The sequence below is a fragment of the Panthera onca genome, chromosome B3 (assembly GCF_046562875.1).
Source record: "Panthera onca isolate mPanOnc1 chromosome B3, mPanOnc1 haplotype 2, whole genome shotgun sequence".
In the NCBI taxonomy this organism is placed as follows: domain Eukaryota; kingdom Metazoa; phylum Chordata; class Mammalia; order Carnivora; family Felidae; genus Panthera; species Panthera onca.
Window position 1 is genome coordinate 70,217,557 of NC_138344.1, and position 20,681 is coordinate 70,238,237.

A 20,681-nucleotide genomic window follows, 5' to 3' on the forward strand; every position below is an offset into this window, starting at 1 on the left:
AGAGGTAGATTAGAGCAAATTTCCAGAGACAGGCTGGGTTTTAAAGGTCAGTTAAGGATGTGAACCTATGTCTTAATGCCACAAAATAATTTTAGCCAGAGAGGAAACATTGGGACCTGCATTTTAATCACATCACTCTGGATAGTTGTAGAGAGTGCATTCAATAGAGGAAAGAACTTATGCAGTAGTTTAGGATCAATAGAAAGCTGTTGCCTAGAGGAAGCAAGAAATGTTGGTGTCTTGAATTGGGAGAGAATACTTAAGATTACTATCAATGAATATGATATTTTCAATTTAGCATGCACTGCCCCCTCCTCAACACTCACAACCAAATCAGATTTAGCTGATAATTGCAACAAGGATTATAAGCTTATCAGAGGCAAATTTAACTGAAGTTTTATGTAAAGCACTTGGAAAGAAAAATTTACTTGATATATTGCATAAAATCAAGAAATATGCTCCTATTTTTATTTATTGAAGTTTGAAAGTCAACTGTGCATACATACTTACGATATTTCTTGGAGCATTTGGTTTCAAGGATGCTTTATGTAGTTCTACTGAAATTGTCCTTACATTGGTTTCTTCCCTCTGGTATCTCACATTCTCTCTTGCATTTTATATTCATTATGCTGTCAGATTTAATTATTTATTCTTTTTTTTTGTCTCATTGCATCAAGAGATTAGATTCATATTTTTTCTCGTTGTTTACATTATCTCAATCATGATTTGTACTGGTCCGTCATTTAAAGGTAGTATAACTTTATGAATGTCATTAACAATCCATATCTATTAAAATCATCTCTATTAGTATTTACCATATATATATTTTCATATTTACATCTCCACTAATAAATAGATATTGAATATCTATGGAAAAGTGCTTGATGATTTAAAATGTTTATTTTGCTGTAGGACATTCATTATCATTATGTGTTTTAACAGCAGTAAATGTGAATTAAGATATTTTATTATTTTCTGCACTGATTGTGGTTCTGCACTGGTCTAAGATAAGAGTGAACTTCATGTATTGTATAGAATCTATGAAAATTATGTTAGCATAATATTTGGAAGTTGTGTTAATTATATAGTGTTCAACTGGGGTGCCTGGGTGGCTCAGTTGGTTGAGTGTCTGACTTCAGCCCAAGTCATGATTTCACAGTTTGTGGTTTCGAGCCCCACATCAGGCTCTGTCCTGACAGCTCAGAGCTTAGAGCCTGCTTCAGATTTTATGTATCCCTCTCTCTCTGCCCTTCTCCCACTCATGCTCTGTCTCTCTTTCTCTGTCAGAAATAAACATTAAAAAATTATATATATATATATATATATATATATATATATATATATATAGTGCTCAAGTCTAAGAGTCCTATAAGAGTTCTATGTGGAGATAACATTTTGGAACTGTAATTTTCTCATGGCCTCTTTCATTTTCTGATTTCTCAGGGTATAAATAATAGGATTTAGTAAGGGTGTGAAAACAGTGTAAAATACAGCAAGGACTTTATTTCCTGAGAAGCTATTGAATGGCCAGGCATAGATAAAAATACAAGGTCCAAAGAACAGAGTGACCACAATCATGTGTGCAGACAGTGTGGACAGTGCCTTGGAGAGACCTCCCAATGATTTTTGTTGCACGGTGATCAGGATGACAATGTAGGAGGCAAGAAGGAGGATGAAACAGATGAATGAGAGCAGCCCACTATCAGCAATGACAAATAATTCCAGGGTATATGTTTCCATACAAGCAAGCTTAATCACAAGGGGAAGGTCACAAAATATATTGTCTATGACATTGGGGCCACAGAAAGGCAAGTTTACTGTTAATACCATCTGGCTCATGGTGTGTATAAAACCAATTATCCATGAAAGTATCATAAACCCACTCAACAGCCTGTGGCTCATGATTGTCCTGTAGTGCAGGGGTTTACATATGGCTACATATCTGTCAAAAGCCATAGCTATCAAAAGAGTCATCTCAGCACCCCCAAAGAAGTGCATAAAGAACATCTGAGTCATGCAGCCCCATATGGAGATGATCTTGTGTTCACTGAGTAAGTCTGTGATCATCTTGGGTGTGGTGACTGTGGAGAGACACATGTCCAAAAAAGAGAGGTTTCCAAGGAGGAAGTACATGGGAGAATGAAGGGTGGAACTAAATGTCACTGTGACCATAATGAGAACATTCCCCAACACAGTAGCACTGTAGATTAAGGAGAATGTTACAAAGAAGAAAATCCGAAGTTCCCATTGTCCAGAAAATCCTAGTAAGATAAACTCAGTCACTACAGATCCATTTTTAAGATCCATTTACTTGATTCAGAAAGACTCCAGAAGTTCTTTTATACAAAGAGAATAAAAAAAAAAGCCACATTAGCACTGATGTTTTCCTATTTTTAATTGATGATAATAATTGATATTATGAGAACACATAATCTTAAATATATCAGCATCACTATCTATAATTTGAAATTATTTTATGGGTTATATCATTCTGAGATAATATTCTCATAGTTATGCAGCAATTAAAAAGAATTTGTAAGAAGGGAAGTTTTATTTTCTATTGTTTTATTTGATCACATGATACTCTTATCAGTTGATCTTGACTCACTAATTTGCTCACTTGCAAAAATTGGATAAGTAGTTACATTAGTATTTATTTTTCCTTTTATTATCACAATTTTCTGTCACCTCTTGAGATTATGTTAAAACAATATATAAGGAATATAGAATTCAGAAGATGAGGAAATTGTGTTGTCCTATATCACTGAAGTCATTTTTTAAGGTTATTCTTTATTTCTGAAATAAGTGAAGAAAGTACACACACACACACACACACACACACACACACACACACACACACTCTTAGAGGCTAATTTATACATGAAAGAAAATCTTTATGAACTTCTTTTCCTAATTCCTCATATTACTGTTGTTCATAGTGAGAAGCGTACATGTTCTGTGTAAATGTATGTAACTGGTAGTTAAGAGGTAATTAGTCAAGTGATTCAACTCTAACATACAGATTTGTTTTTGGTTGTGCCATGTCATACTAAATTGTCTTTACTTAGCTTTTAGACATTGTTCATAGGATCTAGAGTGATCAAAAATAATAACTATTAAGCTATTAGTATGTGCTAAATATTACTGTGTTCTAAGTGTTTCACATACATTAACACATTTAATGCTCAAAGAATCTCATGAGGTGAATATTATGATTATTCTTATTTTGCATATAAGAAAACTATGGCATAGAAATATGTAACGACTTACAGGTACTCAGCTAACAAAGTCAAAGCTGATATTCAAGCCCAGTCAGTCTGATGCCTGAATTTGCCCTCATACCAATATACATATTTCCTACAAAGTTAAAAGAATGTATTTTTTATGGTCTAGTCAAGTATTGATTGAATTCATATGTTCCATGTGGTTTCCTTAGGAGGTATGATTCGGCAGGTATGTTGGAATCCTTCTGTGTTACAGCTAATTACACTGTGTTTTCTTATAGAATGAATGAATGCCCTATGTCTAGAGACAATCTAAAGATACATAATAATGAAGCTAAAAATAGCAGTAAACCAAATAAAAAAACACTTAATTTAGTACATGGTGATGTAACATATTGTAAGAATTTTAAAAGAATGGAGACCAGGGGCATCTGGGTGGCTCAGTCAGTTAAGCATCCTACTCTTGATTTCGACTCAGGTCATGATCTCAAGGGTTTCTGAGTTCGAGCCCCACATGGGGCTGCATGCTGACAGTGTGGAGCTTGCTTGGGATTCCTATTCTCTCTCTGCCCCTCCCCCACATGTTCTCTCTCCCTCTCTCTCTCAAAATAAATAAATAAACTTAAAAAAATGAATGGAGACCAATTCCCAAGGACACTTTTAGATACAGCTTTAAGTTTGGTTGCTGTTATCTTCAAAACATTTAAAAATTAAAAATAATCCCCATGGAAAGAACAAGGCTCAGAGAATATGTGAGGATTTATAGGAAGAAGAGAATAAAGAACAGTGAGTAGGAGGAGTGGTACATTTAGAAAAGGGACTGAATTCAGATATGAAGATGCTTAGGAAGTGTCTGTTCTCTTTTCTCCAATGACCTATAATGTCCTCCTTGTTTTCTTTTCTACTCAGACCCTTGTCAAAATATCCTATCACCATTATCCAACCTTAATTCCCTAAATTTATTTCCTACCTTATATATTTTTAAGAACTGGACAATGAATACAAATTAGGGAAAATAAAGATGAAAATGATGTTCTTGTTGGTCAACCTCCAGGACACAGAGTGGATGCTGAACGATGACGATGGGTCTGGACAGGCACCCAGAGGACAGCCATGCACCATGCTCTCTTTGAAGGGCTGTGTTACATGATTATCAGGTGAGTGAGCAGGAATTTTACTTTGGAGACCTTTATGACAGTAATTTTAATAGTTATAGGCACTTTGGAGAAATGACTGGTTTTGATGATTATCAGATGAAATGAATATGCCAGTTACAATTGGGGATGAATACCTTTGCCACATGGAATTTCATGCCCCACGATACACTGACAACAGAAAAACTTGGATATGAAATTAATACTCTTAAGTGTAATGCAATTAATACAAATAAATCCTAAACTACAGCTTTATTTTGCCCTTTTATTTTATTTGAGAGGGAAAGCTGGCATTCATTTATGTTGTTAGCTTTCCCAGCATTTGTTTCTCTTATTCATCTTCTTCCTTTCCCAAGCAAGTTTTTAAAAACTATTTCTTTAGTTATGTACTTAACATAAATATACCTCTTCTTATGGAGCTAGAGTGTATTATGCTAAGCAAAGTAAGTCAGAGAATGACAAATACCATATGATTTCACTCCTATGTTGAATTTAAGACACAAAATAGATGAACATATGGAAAAGAGGAAAAAGGAGAAAGAGAGAGGAGGCAAACCATAAGAGACTCTTAACAATAGAGAAGAAACTGAAGGTTGATGGAGGGAGGTGGGTGGAGATGGTCTAAATGGGTGATGAGCATTAAAGAGGGTACTTGTTGTGATGAGCACTGGGTGTTATATGTAAGTGATCACTAAATTCTACTACTGAAACCAATATTACACTAAATGTTAACTAATTAGCATTTAAATAAAAACTTGAAAGAACAACAACAAGAAACCCACAAAAAACAAAAAGCCGGAAAGAAGTGCCATTAAGGTCGTGAAACTATAAGGCCTTTTCTTCCTTCCACAACTTCTCTCTTGACTTGTTATGGTGTTTATTGGCTATTTAATCTCATTCTCAGTAATAATAATAAAAATATGAATTATTAACATAAAGAAGTATGTAAGTTCTAAGACAAGAAAAGTAATTGCAGCCTCAAAATGTGGGTTTGCTCTATAACTGAAAAGCTGAATGTTGCCTAAGGATCATTTAAAAATGTTTTTCATGAGTTTACTCCCCTTTTGTCCATTGATTCTTATTCTCTATGTTCTGCAGGAGACTGTCTTTCTCATCCTAGCCTCACCACTCTAGGGAACCCCCCCCACCCTCATACCTTAGCACATAATATCTTTCAGTTCTTCAGGTAGCTTGTCCATTCAGCACTCTTACTGTGCAGATGATCTTACTGTTAGACTCAGTGTGACTGTCTGTCTTTAAGAGAGAACAAGAGTTCTTTCTTAAATCATATATTGAGATTACTACTCTTCCCTATATTTTGTAGTTTTTCTTCTCTTTCTTTTTCATCCTACACTAAACCTTAGTAAACACTGTCTCACTGAAGTTTGATATTCTATATTTCAGAGAAAGCTTATCTGGAGAGAATCTGAGCCCAATGCAAGATTCCATAACCTATGCCTTTAGATCTGACATAGTCCACTTCCCCTGATTCCATTCAGCCAGTTCCTGAACTTGACTTGGAATTCCTTTCCTTGACCATTCTTCAGTTATCACCCCAGACTGCTGCTAGGAGGCCATTATATTCTGTCATCTATCTCTCTTCAATTTATAGTATAGTCTTCCTGTGTATCCCTGTATTATTTGCCTAGTTACCTTTTAAGTCAAATGAAGAGCCAAGTCCCATTTCACTTATGTTCAGAACTTTGCATTTTGTTGCAGATACTTGTATAGACTTCTAGCCAATGAGACTCTCCAGGGGAAATTACAATCTTCCAACAGAAATTCTTCTTCTTAATTGTGGCATCAGTTTCATAGCTTTGTGTAGGTTTAACCACTGAAGGGAAAAGGATAGAGGTATTTTGAACAAGGGATCCCATTTTTACAAGAGAATTTATTTTAGAATTTCCTGAAAAGCAAAGTTACTTAAATAAAGTTAAGAATTGAAGACTAGAAAAAGAAAAAGTGTATAAAGGCAACATAAATGAAAAGAAATAAACTATGTAGTTTAGACAGAGATTCTATTAGTGAAGAAAATTTTCTTCCTCTTCAATAAGCAATTGTACATTTTATTATAGTTAACTTTTCCTCAATTTATGAGGTGCTTTTGAGGAAATTGATGGTAGAATAATTATATATCAGAGCTGGGAGGGAACTTTGTAATCACTTATTCCCTACACCTTATTTAGTAAATAAAAATCTAGATCCACATAATTAAGTAAATTTCCCAAGTCTTTGATTCAGGACCACCCTGAAGCGATGTGGAATTGGGTGACATGGTGTATGTGTAAGCTCCTGGCCAGGCACAGAATGAGCACAGAGATGGCGTGTGCTAAATCTGAATCAGTCATGTAAATCCAAGATTGCAATCCTGAGAATTTTCCATATAAAAACCCATTAAGAAAGGAACAAGTCAAGAGGCTCCTGGGTGGCTCAGTTGGTTAAGCATCCAACTCTTAGTTTAGGCTCAGGTCATGATCTCAGGGTTTGTGGGTTTGAGCCCCATGTTTGGGCTCTGTGCTGACAGTGCAGGGCCTGCTTGGGACTCTCTCTCTCTCTGTCCCTCCCCCACTCACTCTCTCTCAAAATAAATAAACAAATTTAAACAAAAGGAAAGAAGCAACCCAAGACTTGTTTTATTAAGTATTTGGATATGAGCATTTCTGCTCTTGCTCATGTGTATACAATACATATTACTTAATATAAAAATAATTGATTTATGTAAATATTTCCTTCTCCTTTCATTATGGGCACTTTAAGAAAAAATAAAATTTTCAATCTTGACTAATTGTATGTTTTCAAAAATTATGTATACTTATGCTAAAGTACTGAAGGACCTCAAAAACATGCTAAGTAAAAGAAGCAAGACACAAAAGGCCACACGTATGATTTTATTATATGAAATGTTTGGTAAACACAAATCTATAGAGACAGAAAGTACATTACTACAAAGTGGTCACCTTGAGCTGAGAGTGCATGTAAGCAGGTATGAGTTTTCTTTCTGTGGTGATGAAATGATCTAAAATAAGATTGTGGTGATGGTTGCATAGCTATGTGAAAACAACAATAATTGTTGAAATGTGTATTTAAAACAAGTAAATATCATATTATATAAGTTATGGTCAATAAAACTCAAACTATTATACATTTTTTGCTTTTATTCTTAAGTAAAATTATCTTTACTATATTAGAGTAGTAATTCTCAATAGTTTTCTGGTTCTATCCAGCTGCTTGTATTCAAATATAGTTCACTATGGAGCAGTCGATGACATAACTGCAGATCTGATATGCCTTAATTTTTAAATTTCTTAATGTCCCCTATTTGAATTTATATTTTTGACTGCCTTATATATTTGGAAAGTCACTATTCTCTTTTTGTTAAGTGGTTTTCTTGATATTTTCCTACTATTTAGAATACTCCTATGAGTTTCCTAAATTATTCACATTTTCCTTCATTTGCTTGCATATGAACATCTTAGAAGGACTTCTTTTTCCTAAGATCTCATTTGTATGAGATAAAACTGATGGTCAGTTTTATTCAGAAATTTTCTACCTATTTGTTCTGGTCATTAATTCTCCTTTGCCAGCTCCTTCTCCAGCTCTCAGTAGAATGTGCTTATTACATGTCTGTCAGTACCTAAAATGATGAAAATAAAAATATCCCCTTTTCTATGATGAAAATAAAAATATCCCCTTTTCTATGAAAAAATTGAGTTTCCAGCAATTGCCTTGTTTTCAAAGATAGTATGAGTTATCTGGGTGCTCACAATTTACCTTTCTTAATTTCACTGAAAATTGGTAATCACTGAACACCTACTGCCAGGTTTTACTCTTTAGTATCATTTTGAGAGCATATATTTTATACATTTGTATGGAAACTCTTGGTCATAAGTTGTTGTGAAGTAGTAATACAATCTCTCAGTGAGAGAGCATTTGATGTCTCAAAAGCCACAGCCTTTTCCTTCCAGCCAACACAAAATTAAAATACCATCTTCAGTATATTAACCCTCTATTGAATTAGCTCTCTATGACATTTCCACTTACCTGCTCTAAAGGCACAATATGAAGAAAAATGTGTTCAAGGGGTTATTCAAAATTAAAAATCTGCTTTTCACGCTCTGTGATGCTCCATATTATGAATGTATATCCTATCTTCTGGTTCTTTTATAAAAATGTGAATCACCTTGGAGGCAGATTTGTTGGAGCTCTGGGAATCCAAATTTCAAGTGGGAATTGTTAGGATACTGAGGCTGCTGCCCTAGCATGACCAGGAGAGATGTTTACACTTAATTTCCAGCCCTGCCACATGCTGTCGTTCTCTCTGAGCTTTGGCTTGATTACAATGGACATGAGAGTATTGGTTGATTAGCTGTGCTATAGGAATTGTAAACATCTTTGAATTAGTGGACACTTGCTTTCCCTCATACTACTCCAGTCTATCCTCCTACCCTCCTAACATCTTTGGGTAATTTTTCAGGTGAATAATCTCTAGACTTTTCTGAGCATAACATCCCCAACATGAAAATAGATTTCTGTATGTTATAATTTACTATTGACAGCATATAATATGTACAATATTAATATATTCAGAAAGTAGAAATTTTAAAATAGTTATGCTAAAGTGGTGATGGGCATTAAGGAGGGTGCTTTTCTAGATGAGCACTGGGAGTCATATGTGAGAGATGAATCACTGGGTTCTATTCCTGAAGCCAAGACTACACAGTATGTTAACTAACTTGAATTTAAATTAAAAAACGATTGGCATTATACATTGATAGTATAACTTTTTTTATGCTCACTAAAATTTCAATTATTTTTTATATTTAGGTAATTTGCTATGAGATTTTCAAAAACTATACGGCACAAAATAGTTTCATAACATTGTCCCTTTACTATAAAATATTGTAGTAAATTCTTGTTATACAAGGTGTTTCTTTTACAAAATTAATAATAATAGATGATCTTGGTGTACTTTGCACCGCAGTCTTCAAAGATTGTTTCAGTTACTTGCCAAAAAAGATGTCATTAATAACTTTCAAATTGACTGATATCCGTGTCACTTATGTCATAGTCCATTTAATTACAGTCAAATTCACCACTTAACCCATGGCTTAATGTAGATTTCTGTCACAGACATTGCTTTTCGTATGGGATTCATACTAAAAGTCATGAGAGTTTTTTATATACAATTTTTAAAATCACTGATACTTTTGTGTAAAGCAAAACTCCTTTCTGTAGGACATAACTGATTCTATTACAGATCATTAGATTTCCAAATCATTAAAAGTAGTTTCTATGCACTTTTTGATACTGTTTACTGGTAAAGAATGCATTTTATTTATTGTCATACTGCTCATACTGGCAGAAATGAGTTTTTGGTTCTTTTGCTATTAGTAAGAAACATCCACAACACTTTTTATTGCCTTTAATGAGAAATTTAAAATAATTATTTATTATCCTGCAAGTAATAATACTGCAAAAATTATAGAGTTTTATTTTATGTATTGATTTATATATCTATATATGTCTTTTGCTAATTGTGATCACTAGCTAATGTATCAAGGTACAGTATACATTGTCAAGTTCATTATTTATTATAATGGAAGTAAATCTGTATTATAAAATAATGTTTCTTAATAATTTAATATGTTTCTATCCAGTTTATTATCAGTTCTGATAGCTTGTTGTTCTCTTACTTTGTGATTTAGTTGGCAAAAGTTTATATTATGGGTAAAATTGTCAACTCTATTATTGTATCACCATTTATGTGATTTTTAAAATTAGAATTATCTTCAATACAAGGCTAATTAGCATAAATCCATTTAAGCTCCTTATAAAGTTTTGGAGAACAAATTAAGTTAAAATAAAATAACATAAACTTTAAGTGTCCCCTTCTTCTATTTTGGCACACCTAAGTTATAATACATAGCAAGGTGTTCAAAGCAAATAACTGCTCTAAATCTCTGTCTTTTGGTTAACTCACATGTTTTCAGATAACTTTAAATAGTATATGTAATGTAACCAGGTATTATACAGATTAATTTAGATTACAAAAAAAATCTTAATATTAAATACTGGTAAAGCTTAGTTATCTTTTCCAATTAAAAGAAACAGAAGTAGATGTTCACATTTTTTGCCCTATACTTGATCAATTGGTTACAGCCAGCTTAAAATACATTCACTCCCCTTTGGGACAACGGGTTTAAACAACTTTTAATGACTGCTTAATTAACTCTTCTCTTTTGGTTCAACAATGTATTCTGACCCAATTAAAACTTCTCTAGGTCCTGTATTTTCTACACTAATAATTCTTTACTCCTTGATTAAATACTCACCCAACGTTATTGGCCAGGGTAAAATTCTATGATTTTTGACATATTCTTTCCCTGTCCTCAAATGTTTAATATTCTCATTTCTATTACTTTACTGTATATTCCTTGTTGGCAGAGTTTTTATTTAGCATTCACTTCTACCCTTAATTTAATTTCTTACTTTTGGTTGATTTATTGAGTGAATTTGCTTTTTGTTCTCTTATATCCTTCAACTCTCTAGTGTTGAATATAGTGTCATTTGATTCCTTCTAAAGAAAATTCTGGGGACAAAATATAGGTATTGTAACTTCAAATTTTTTATTTAGAAGCATAAATATTTATAGTATAGATTATTGCTCTAAGAAATAAGGAAAATCTGTATATACAACTAGTTCTCAAGTGACTAAAATGAGGCCTTGAAATAGATATTGAATTCAGCAAGTCTCCAACTTTCCTGGGTCCATACTGTATGTCAGGAACCTGTCTGTCCTCAAGGATCGCAGAATCTTATTATTCAATACTTATCCCAAATAATCCATTGCTAAGTGTGATGATATGCATGCAATAAATCACACGTGGTTTTATGGAATTTGCAAATTTCTCCTAAAAGAGGTACCTATCCCCAAAGAGGCAACTATGCCTTTAATGATAGGTATTGACTGGCTGCACAAAGAAGCAAGAAGAACAGTCTAGCAGAGATAATCATATGTAGGGAGATATGGAAGCATAGACTATTCTGACATATTACGTGACAAAAGGAGAGAAGCTGGTAGACTCTCTCTGCAAGAAAACAAACACTTTGCTAGTGAAACTTACAAAGAACAATAAATAATGTGGAGTCTCCAGAAATTGTCCTAGGGCATAGAGAAAATAGAGAAATGATCATTTAAGAATATCTACTAAATTTTAAGAATAGTGAGTCTAGCATTTAAGCCACACCATATCCCATGTCTCCTTTCCCTGCTCTCCCAGCTCCATATTCTAGAAACCCTTTTCTGCTTTACTATGGGTACTCTGCTCTAGGAACATATGGTCAGGAAGATAGGAATTCTCCCTTTCTGCACAGCTTCCAGTCTAGGGTTGTGGTCTCAGGTTTTACCTTGGAAGGGTATGGACTTAAGTGTTGAAGAAATTCTATTCTAGGTGAGCACCAAGGAAATGAAGAGGCTATCTTTCCCCATTCCACACCTACTTACAGGGCAGAGATTCCACTTACATAAGGTATTCAAAGCAGTCAAACTCATGGAAACAGAGAATGGTGGTTGCCAGAGTTTGGACAGGAAGTAAATGGGGAGTTGCTGTTCAATGGGTATTTAGTTTCAGTTGTGTAAGATTAATTATTTCAGGAGATCTTCTGTGTAACAGTATACCTCTGGGTAACAATACTATATCATGCACTTAAAAATGTGTCACGAGGGTGCTTCTCATGTCAAGTCTTCTTATCATAGTAATTACTGTTACTACTACTACTAATAACCAACAACAACCACAACTCTACTCCAGACAGGGCAGGCTAAGAACACTAGGGATCCCCTCAGCATCCCTATCCTCCAACTTAGTTAGAGTGGAACTTCATGGCAGAAGGGGCAAGTTGAGATGAACAGGACCTTTGCTCCCCTAGTGCCCACTCATACAGCAGGGATGTCACTGGGAGAAATAGGCTGCCGCCTCTGACCTCAATTCCTATGCAGTGGTACTCAGGTTCTGCACAGAAGGACAGGCATACTATAAATATGAAGAGCTCCATAACTCTACCTGAGGAGGCATGGCTTTATGTGGAATGGAGCTTGGAGAGTTCCATTTAAAATTCAATGTCAGAAACAATGGAGCTCTTGGTGAAGAGCAATTAAGAAGGCCCTGATAGCATCACTATACAGATATCAACAAATCACATTGTATGGCACACAGAAGTTTAAAGGATAGAAGCAAAGTGAGAGACACAAGAGAAACTCTACTGGGATCATAATCAACCCGTGGGGATAAAGGAGGCTGTGTACATGCAATGGCTGCATCCACTTAGGAGAACTCAGACAAAGGTATGGAGCAGAAATGAAAACATTCTGTAAGCCACACACAAATCTATTAACAAAGGGTGGAAGCTTCAGTGAAACAAGAAGGTTGAGCACAACCTCTAACCCAGTATTGTCTGAAAAATAAGCAACACCATACCAAGGGCAACTCCTAGGAAGCCAAGCTTTTAAAAAAGTCACACAAATTCCTGTTAATCTGGAAGACGGTGTGAGTGCCCAAGTCTGTGCACGTCTCAGGAAACACTGGAGAGGGAGCATTCAGTTATTAGTCCCTGACTAAATGTGGGGCAAAATATAATCTCTTTGAACTGTGAGAGCAGCCTCTAAGCCACACTCATGACTACTAGCAAAGGATAACATTCTACCTGGCCTAGGAGACTTAAGCAAAACCAGACCAATAAGTGGCTTATGATGTCCCAAAGGTAACCAAGCTGCAAGGTTAAAAACAAGGACAAAACCTGAGCAGGATCATCAGAGGCAACACACTGCAGGGGCAATAAACTTCAGGGTTCCTTCAGCCAAGGAACTAGACACCCAACCAATCAGACAATTTCAAGAACATCAACATTGGAGACGAGAGGGATCAGCAACCAGAGTTGCTAAGATACATTATAAAAAAATGTCCAATTTTAAACAAAACTGATGAGACATGTGAAGAAAAACATAATTATGCCCCATATATGAAATAAAAGATCAATAGAAAAATGCTTTTTCAGGGACCCAGATGTTGCATCTCTCAGAAAAAAAAATTTAAAGTAGCTATTATAAATACATTCTGAGAACTAAAGGAAAACATGTCTAGAGAAGTAGCAGAAGGTATGACAATATCTCATCAAGTAGAGGGTATCAAAAAAGATATAGAAATTTTTTTTAATGGAGATTCTGGAGTTGCAGAGTACAATAACTCAAATGCAGAAATCACTAGAGAGATGACCCATAGATAGGAGCAGTCAAAGAAAGAAGCAGTGAAGTTGAAGATATATCTATAGCAATTATGCAATCTCAAGAACAGATAGTAAAAAAGAAAATGTGGAAAAGTCAAAAGAACCTCAGAAGAATGTGTGACACCATTAAGTGCACCAAATTATATGTAATTATATGCACCAAATTAGGATGTAAATATTTGCTTCTAGATTGAATCATTAAGCTGAACGTGATCTTATTACTTCACGTAGGGAGTGCAGGAAAAATAGCAGCTTTGGGAAGGTAGGTAATTAATTTGGTGTTTACATTTTAGGCTTGAGATGTCTGAGATACCCAGGGAACAGCTCAATGGAAAGTTGAAAATGAAAATTTCACAGCTCAGAAATGAGGAGCAGAAAGGAGAAAATGATATTACTGGGGGTAAGTGTAAACAACAACTACCACCTTGAAGGCTGGATGAGCAAAAGAGGAAGAGACATTACCCAGAATCCCTAAACGCTGCTGGGAAGGTGCTGCCATTACTGATGTTGGAATTTCTATCCCATTACTGAGTAAGAATATGCACTTGCACTTGGTGAAGCTTTAGGGGTCTTGGACCCTTCAACCTTACTGATGCTGCTGAGCCCCACAAAGTATTTCTGGAGTCCATGGTTGCCTGATATTGCTGCTGCCAGAGTCCAAAGCAGAGGAATGTAAAGCTTCTGCCTTTTTCTTGCCTTCCAACATCATGTTAGTGTCTTCCACTGATAGAACCTGATAGAAATAAGTTTGCAAGGGAGTTCAGGAAAAGTAATTTTCAGGCTTGTAGCTATGTACTAAAGAGAGAGGACTGTAGAAAAGTTAATATGGGGCAGAGAGTCACCAGAGAAATATTCTGAATCATCCCATTTTGTTGCTTAGACTCCATGCACACCACTCCACCTGTATTTAAATTTCCAATAGAAGATAATTGCTTCAGCTGAAAGATTCATTTGTCCTGCATACAAATTAAGACATTCTCCCCTTCTACTCCAAATGGCAAGCTAGAAGTTGTCATAGCTTCCTATATCCATCTCAGTGTTGTTTGGGATTTCCCCTAGTTTATTCATAATCCCATAGGAATATTCCATAGCCTAGAGACTAAATGATAAAGTTAATCACCAGCATCTTCTTGGTGAGGAAAAAGAAAGGAAAAAAAGGAATTTTAAATTTCTTTATAAATACACAGTTACCCTAATACATAATTCAGGAGGAAAATATTCTTAATTTCTACAATCATCATTTTATTACTAATGGGTCATGAGACTCAGTTGTCCATGGCTGTCTTCTTTTACTGCCAATTGCTTTCTTCTTTTCTCTTCATCAAATAAGTCTGATGATGATGATATGTAACTTGGTGGAATGTATCAAATTTAAAATTTTATTGGGTTATGTCATTCTCATTTATTTTACTTAAAATATACTCATTTACTTTAAATATAATAAATGTGCAATATTATATTAGCTTCAGGTGTACAATAAATTGATTCAGCAGTTTTATACAGTACTCAATGTTCATCAGGATAAGTGTAGTCACTGTTTGTCACCATAGAATGTTATCTTTGTGCACTGTTGGTGGGAATGTAAATTGATGCAGTCAATGTGGAAAACATTTTCATTTACTTTTATTACTTGAAATGAAAATATTTTGAGGCACCACAGAGAATCACTTGAGTCTCATACGTTATCTTCCCTACCCTTTTGAGGAATATTAATCTTAGTGTTGATTAACACCTTCATTATTGGGATCACTGTTTTCAGACAACTTAATATGCTTTTCTATTAAATCAGAGGTATGAGGCACTGAAATGGCTCGTGACTTTTTATTTTCAGATCAATGGGAAAATTTTTTTTGCCCTTGTTGGAGTTATTTATTGAGAACATGTGAAGGAGGGGGCAAGAAATAAATTTATGAAAGTTTTTAAAATTTAGATAAAAATCTATTATAAAAGCATAGATTTTGAAGTTAGAGTTTGGATCTGATTTTTGGTCTAGTACTTGGAATTTCTGTGGCAACCATTAAATTTTATAATGCTGAGTTTTCCACTGAGAATAATAATATGCCCTATTTTCATCATTGTGAAGTGAAGAGAAAATACATGCTAAGTGCCTCATCCGTGGTTAAAACTCAATAAATAGTTATTTCGAATCTCATTTAGTTTTCAAAAACCTGAAAATTACAACATACATGAATGGGATTATATTGGAAAGGTTTGTGTTTGGATACATAATTCAGGATGTTTTATTGCATATATATGTTGTGTAGGGAAGGATTGCCAGTTCTCAAGATGTGGCTTATATTTCATACAAAATCGTATACCTCAGTGTCTTCGGATGATGGTGGTGGCAACAATGACCATGATGTCTTTCATGATTGTAATGTTTCAGTTAAAAGGTCGATCTGGGACTCACATGCTTCTTCTTTATTTTTCTTATTGCTTTTCTCATGTCTTTATTCCTGAATGTGTAGATGATTGGATTTAAAAGGGGAGTAAAAATGGTGTAAAACACAGAAAGGATCTTATCTATGGATATCTTGCTGAATGGCCATATGTAGATAAAGATGCAAGGTCCAAAGAACAGCACCACCACTGTAATGTGGGCTGAGAGAGTGGACAAAGCCTTGGAAGACCTGGTGGAGGAGCGACGCCGGACAGTAATTAGAATGATGCTATAGGAGATGAACAGAAAGGTGAAACAGAACAAAGCGAGTAGTCCACTGAATGCAATGACCAATAGCTCCAGGATATAAGTGTCAGTGCAGGCAAGTCTGATGACCCGAGGCAGATCACAAAAAAAACTATCCACAACATTGGGACCACAGAATGGTAAAGTCACTGTGAACACTATTTGGCTCATAGTGTGTACAAAACCAGTGGTCCAGGAAAGAAGTGCAAGTCCAATGCAAACATGATGGTTCATGATATTTTTGTAATGGAGAGGTTTGCAAATAGCAATGAATCTATCAATTGCCATGGCTACAAGCAACATCATCTCACTTCCACCTAAAAGGTGAAGGAAGAACATCTGGGCCATGCAGCCTTTATAGGAGATAGCCTTATATTCACTAATTAGGTTACAGATCATTTTAGGAGTAGCAAAGGAGGCCAGGGACATATCAATAAAGGAGAGGTTGGCCAGCAGGAAGTACATGGGAGAGTGTAATTGAGGGTCCAGTTTTACTACAAAGATAATCATGAGGTTACCTAACACAGTGACTACATAGATAATGGAAAAAAACAAAAATAAGCAAAGCTGTAACTCACGAAACTCTGTGAGGCCTAGCAAAATAAACTCAGACACGATGGAATGATTTTGTTTCTCCATTTGTTTGGTTGTTGGCATATGGTACCTAAAAGCAAAAACAAAGTGAATTAAAGTCTATGAGTTAAAATTGAGAGATGTGATACATATTCACTTAACTTTGCTTCCCATCATCTACTGAAATGTGCAAAAAAAATCAAGTGTTGAACAACACTGAATCCAAATTTTTTAAAAAGAATAAACATAATTTCTTAGCAATGGTTATGAGGAGTTTCTGCCATAAACCAAGATGTTTGAAGAAAATTGAAGCCAGCAATACGTAACTCATATCTGCACTGATCTTAAGAAAAGTGAGTATCTGAGTTGGTGAGAGAATTTAGAGATTCTTTGCCTCCTTTTTAGAATATTTGGTATAGATTTGTTGGTCTCCATAGGAAAAGAAGAGGATGCTTCCATCTCAAAATCTATTTCCACAATGCATAATAGTAAGGGGCATATCAGTGAAGGAGAGTCCAGCTGTTTTCTAACTGAGAGACAGGACTAAAAACAATGAAATTAAGTAGATGGAATATAGAACATTGAGAATCTAAGAGTCAGTTCGCAAGCTGTTGCTGAAAGTCAGATGAGCAGCAGCAGTATAAACCCTAGGAGTTTTAGACATTTGAGTCTATGGTTGGCCACATGGAGATGGCTTCTCACCTTCTTTTTTCTGTAAGGTGGAAGAAAGGCTCAGATATGTGGGTCTTCTCCAAAGCACTCTGACTTTACCTCTGGGCCTATGAATTGAGTAGATTGGAAGGTACAGTGCTCAGATATGGCACAAATGGATGCTTGCTGCTGGCTTCGCACTGCCTCACTTAATTTATTTTCTCTGTCAAGTGGCTAAATGTCCTAACAGATTTAGTATAACACCCATATCATTTATATATGGATGGTATAATTGTAGAGCTCTGATAAGCAAAAGGGGATCTGTAGGGAATACATCTATGTGGTTCTAGATGACATCCATGTAAACATGAATAATGCCGGCCATAATCTTTGAAGCAAGGTATCGAGGCAGATATATGATAGGTATCTACAAAAAGATAGTAGTAACAGAACAGTTTTTTTGAGGCTTGAGAAAAATGTAACATCTGAAAAAAATGAAAAAAAGTGGGGAAAAAAAACCCACAAAAGAGTTTATATCTGACTGAGACCTCATTCATAGAAAAAGACACAATTAGTTTTAAATATTTTGATATTTTAAATATTTTGAAATGTTTTAAGAATTTGGATAGTATAAGAAAAACATAATTAAGATATTCATACTATTATTCAGAATTAACAAATATTTGTATTTTATAATTTTGCTTCACAATTTTTAAATAAAATAAAAACTACTGGCATAGGTAAAGTTCACTTATCATCTTACTGTTTTGTGTGTGGCTTAAAAAAATGAAAAAATGATATCCTATCATAACATTTTGTGAATAAAAATTTTATTTTTACTGAGGAATTACTATTATTAAATGGTACAACCATCAGTTTGTTCTCAGTTTGTATTTATAGGTCTGATTCTACTTTCTGTTTCTTCATTTGTTTTGTTTTTAGATTCCACATATAAAAGAACATGCTGATGGTTGCCAGAGGGAAGGGAGTGGGAGGATGAGCAAAATGGGTGGAAGGGAGTGGGAGGCACAGGATCCCAGTCATGTAGTGAATAAGTCAAGGGTAATAAAAGGTCAGCACAGGGAATATAGTCACTGGGATTGTAATAAGGTTGCATGGTGACAGATGGTAGCTATGCTTGAGGTGAGCTTAGCATAACATATAGATTTGTGGAATCACTATGTTGCACACCTGAAACTAATGTAATATTGTGTGTCAACTACACTTAAGTTTTTAAAAATGGTGCAATTAATGTATATCTATTTGTTTATTTACATGTGAAAGACTTTTCCAAGATTAAATAACTAGAAGTAGAATTACTAGGTCATTTTCAACTAATCTAATAATGTCAAATTCTCAACAGAGGGTTGTACAAATTTACACAGACACTTCCCTACAAATCTTGGTATTTTGTTAACTCTCATTCCAACTACTATTTTTTGTTGGAATTAAAAAATGGTTCAGTATTAGAAAACTCTAATTAACAATATTGAAGAGATAGGTAGACAACATAATTTTAGTTGACAACAAAATACCCATTAATAAAAAGATATATTAGGTTCATGAATTGTAAATTTGCCGATTCTTAATTTTAAAAAAATTTAATATTTATTTATTTTGAGAGTGAGAGAGAGAGAGTGCAAGCAAGGGAGGAGCAGAGAGAGAGGCAGAAAGAATCCCAAGCAGGCTCCACACTGCCAGCACAGAGCAGACGTGGGGCTCGGATTCACAAACCATCAGATCATGACCTGAGCAGAAATCAGAGTCAGATGCTTAACCAACTGAGCCACCCACGTGCCCCTGTGCCAATTATCTTTAAATTCATGTGTATATTCAACATAGTCCTTATGTCAATCCAAGGTGAGTTTTGGAAATCCACAAGTTTATTCTGAAATGTATATTGAAATGCAAAAGGCCAAGATGAGCGAAGGCAATTTTTAAAATTTTTTTTTAATGTTTATTTACTTTTGAGACAGAGAGAGACAGAGTATGAATGGGGGAGGGTAAGAGAGAGAGGGAGACACAGAATCCGAAGCAGGCTCCAGGCTCTGAGCTGTCAGCACAGAGCCCGATGCGGGGCTCGAACTCACAGACAGTGAGATCATGATCTGAGCTGAAGTCAAACACTTAACTGACGGAGCCACCCAGGTGCCCCAAGCCAAGGCAATTTTGAAGAACACAGCTAGAGGATTTATACTATCATATGTCAGGGACTACTTTGAGCTATATAATAGAGTTTGATGTTGGCTCAAAAACCTAAAATTAAGCCAATGAAACTGAAAATAGTAGAGAAGCTCTACTTGATGATGACAGCAACAAACAATATAGTAAAAGACATTTCTGGAGAGGCAAACAGAATTATTCAATGGTAAGCCAGGAGGGTTGTACTGTAAGAAGTTAACTGGTGCTGATGGCCCTTCTTTAGAAAAAGAAGCTCTTCCTGATGTCAGAATTCCATACTATCAATAAATGCCAGCAGTTGGTTTTATAATATTCTCCTGAAAAGCTGACTTCAAAATTCGTATTGCTTACCTTCTGAGGTTTGACATTTTAATCTTTTCTCCTGAGTTTGTTCTCAGGTTTGCCTGATTAAAACACAGAGTGGGGAGCAGGTGAGATCACCTTCCTAGGCCCCATTACAAGGCTGTATGCAACAGTGACCCAGCATCTGTCCGCTTCTCCATGAAATGAAAGAAGGAGAAACCTTGCCAGATTTTTACTTATTAAGTTTTCCTATGAAATCTTGCATTTAAAAAAAAAAATTTTTTAATGTTTATTTATTTTTGAGACAGAGAGAGACACAGCATGAACGGGGGAGGGGCAGAGAGAGAGGGAGACACAGAATCAGAAGCAAGCTCCAGGCTCTGAGCTATCATCCCAGAGCCCGACGCGGGGCTCGAACTCACGGACCGCGAGATCGTGACCTGAGCTGAAGTCGGACACTTAACCAACTGAGCCACCCAGGCGCCCCTGAAATCTTGCATTTTTGACATGTGACTCTGCCATGTGAGATTGTGGTGTTTGCCTTCATGCACTACTTACTGTGCAAATTATAGAGTTACAGCATTTCCAAGAATGAGGACCCAACACAGGAAGAAAAAGCAAAATACA

At 35.3% G+C, this 20,681-nt stretch overlaps 2 protein-coding genes across 2 annotated transcripts; both read right to left on the minus strand.

Moving 5' to 3' along the window:
* Positions 1-1,377: 1,377 nt before the first annotated feature.
* On the minus strand, positions 1,378-2,310 carry LOC132668403 (olfactory receptor 4L1-like). Its single transcript, XM_060617376.1, has one exon. The coding sequence runs from the start codon at positions 2,305-2,307 to the stop codon at positions 1,378-1,380; it is 930 nt and encodes a 309-aa protein (XP_060473359.1). The 5' UTR covers positions 2,308-2,310.
* A 13,736-nt stretch (positions 2,311-16,046) lies between these two features.
* Positions 16,047-17,003, minus strand: LOC132668404 (olfactory receptor 4K13-like). The gene has a single exon (XM_060617378.2). It carries the CDS (start codon positions 17,001-17,003, stop codon positions 16,047-16,049), a length of 957 nt encoding a protein of 318 aa, XP_060473361.1.
* Between the last annotated feature and the right edge of the window lie 3,678 nt (positions 17,004-20,681).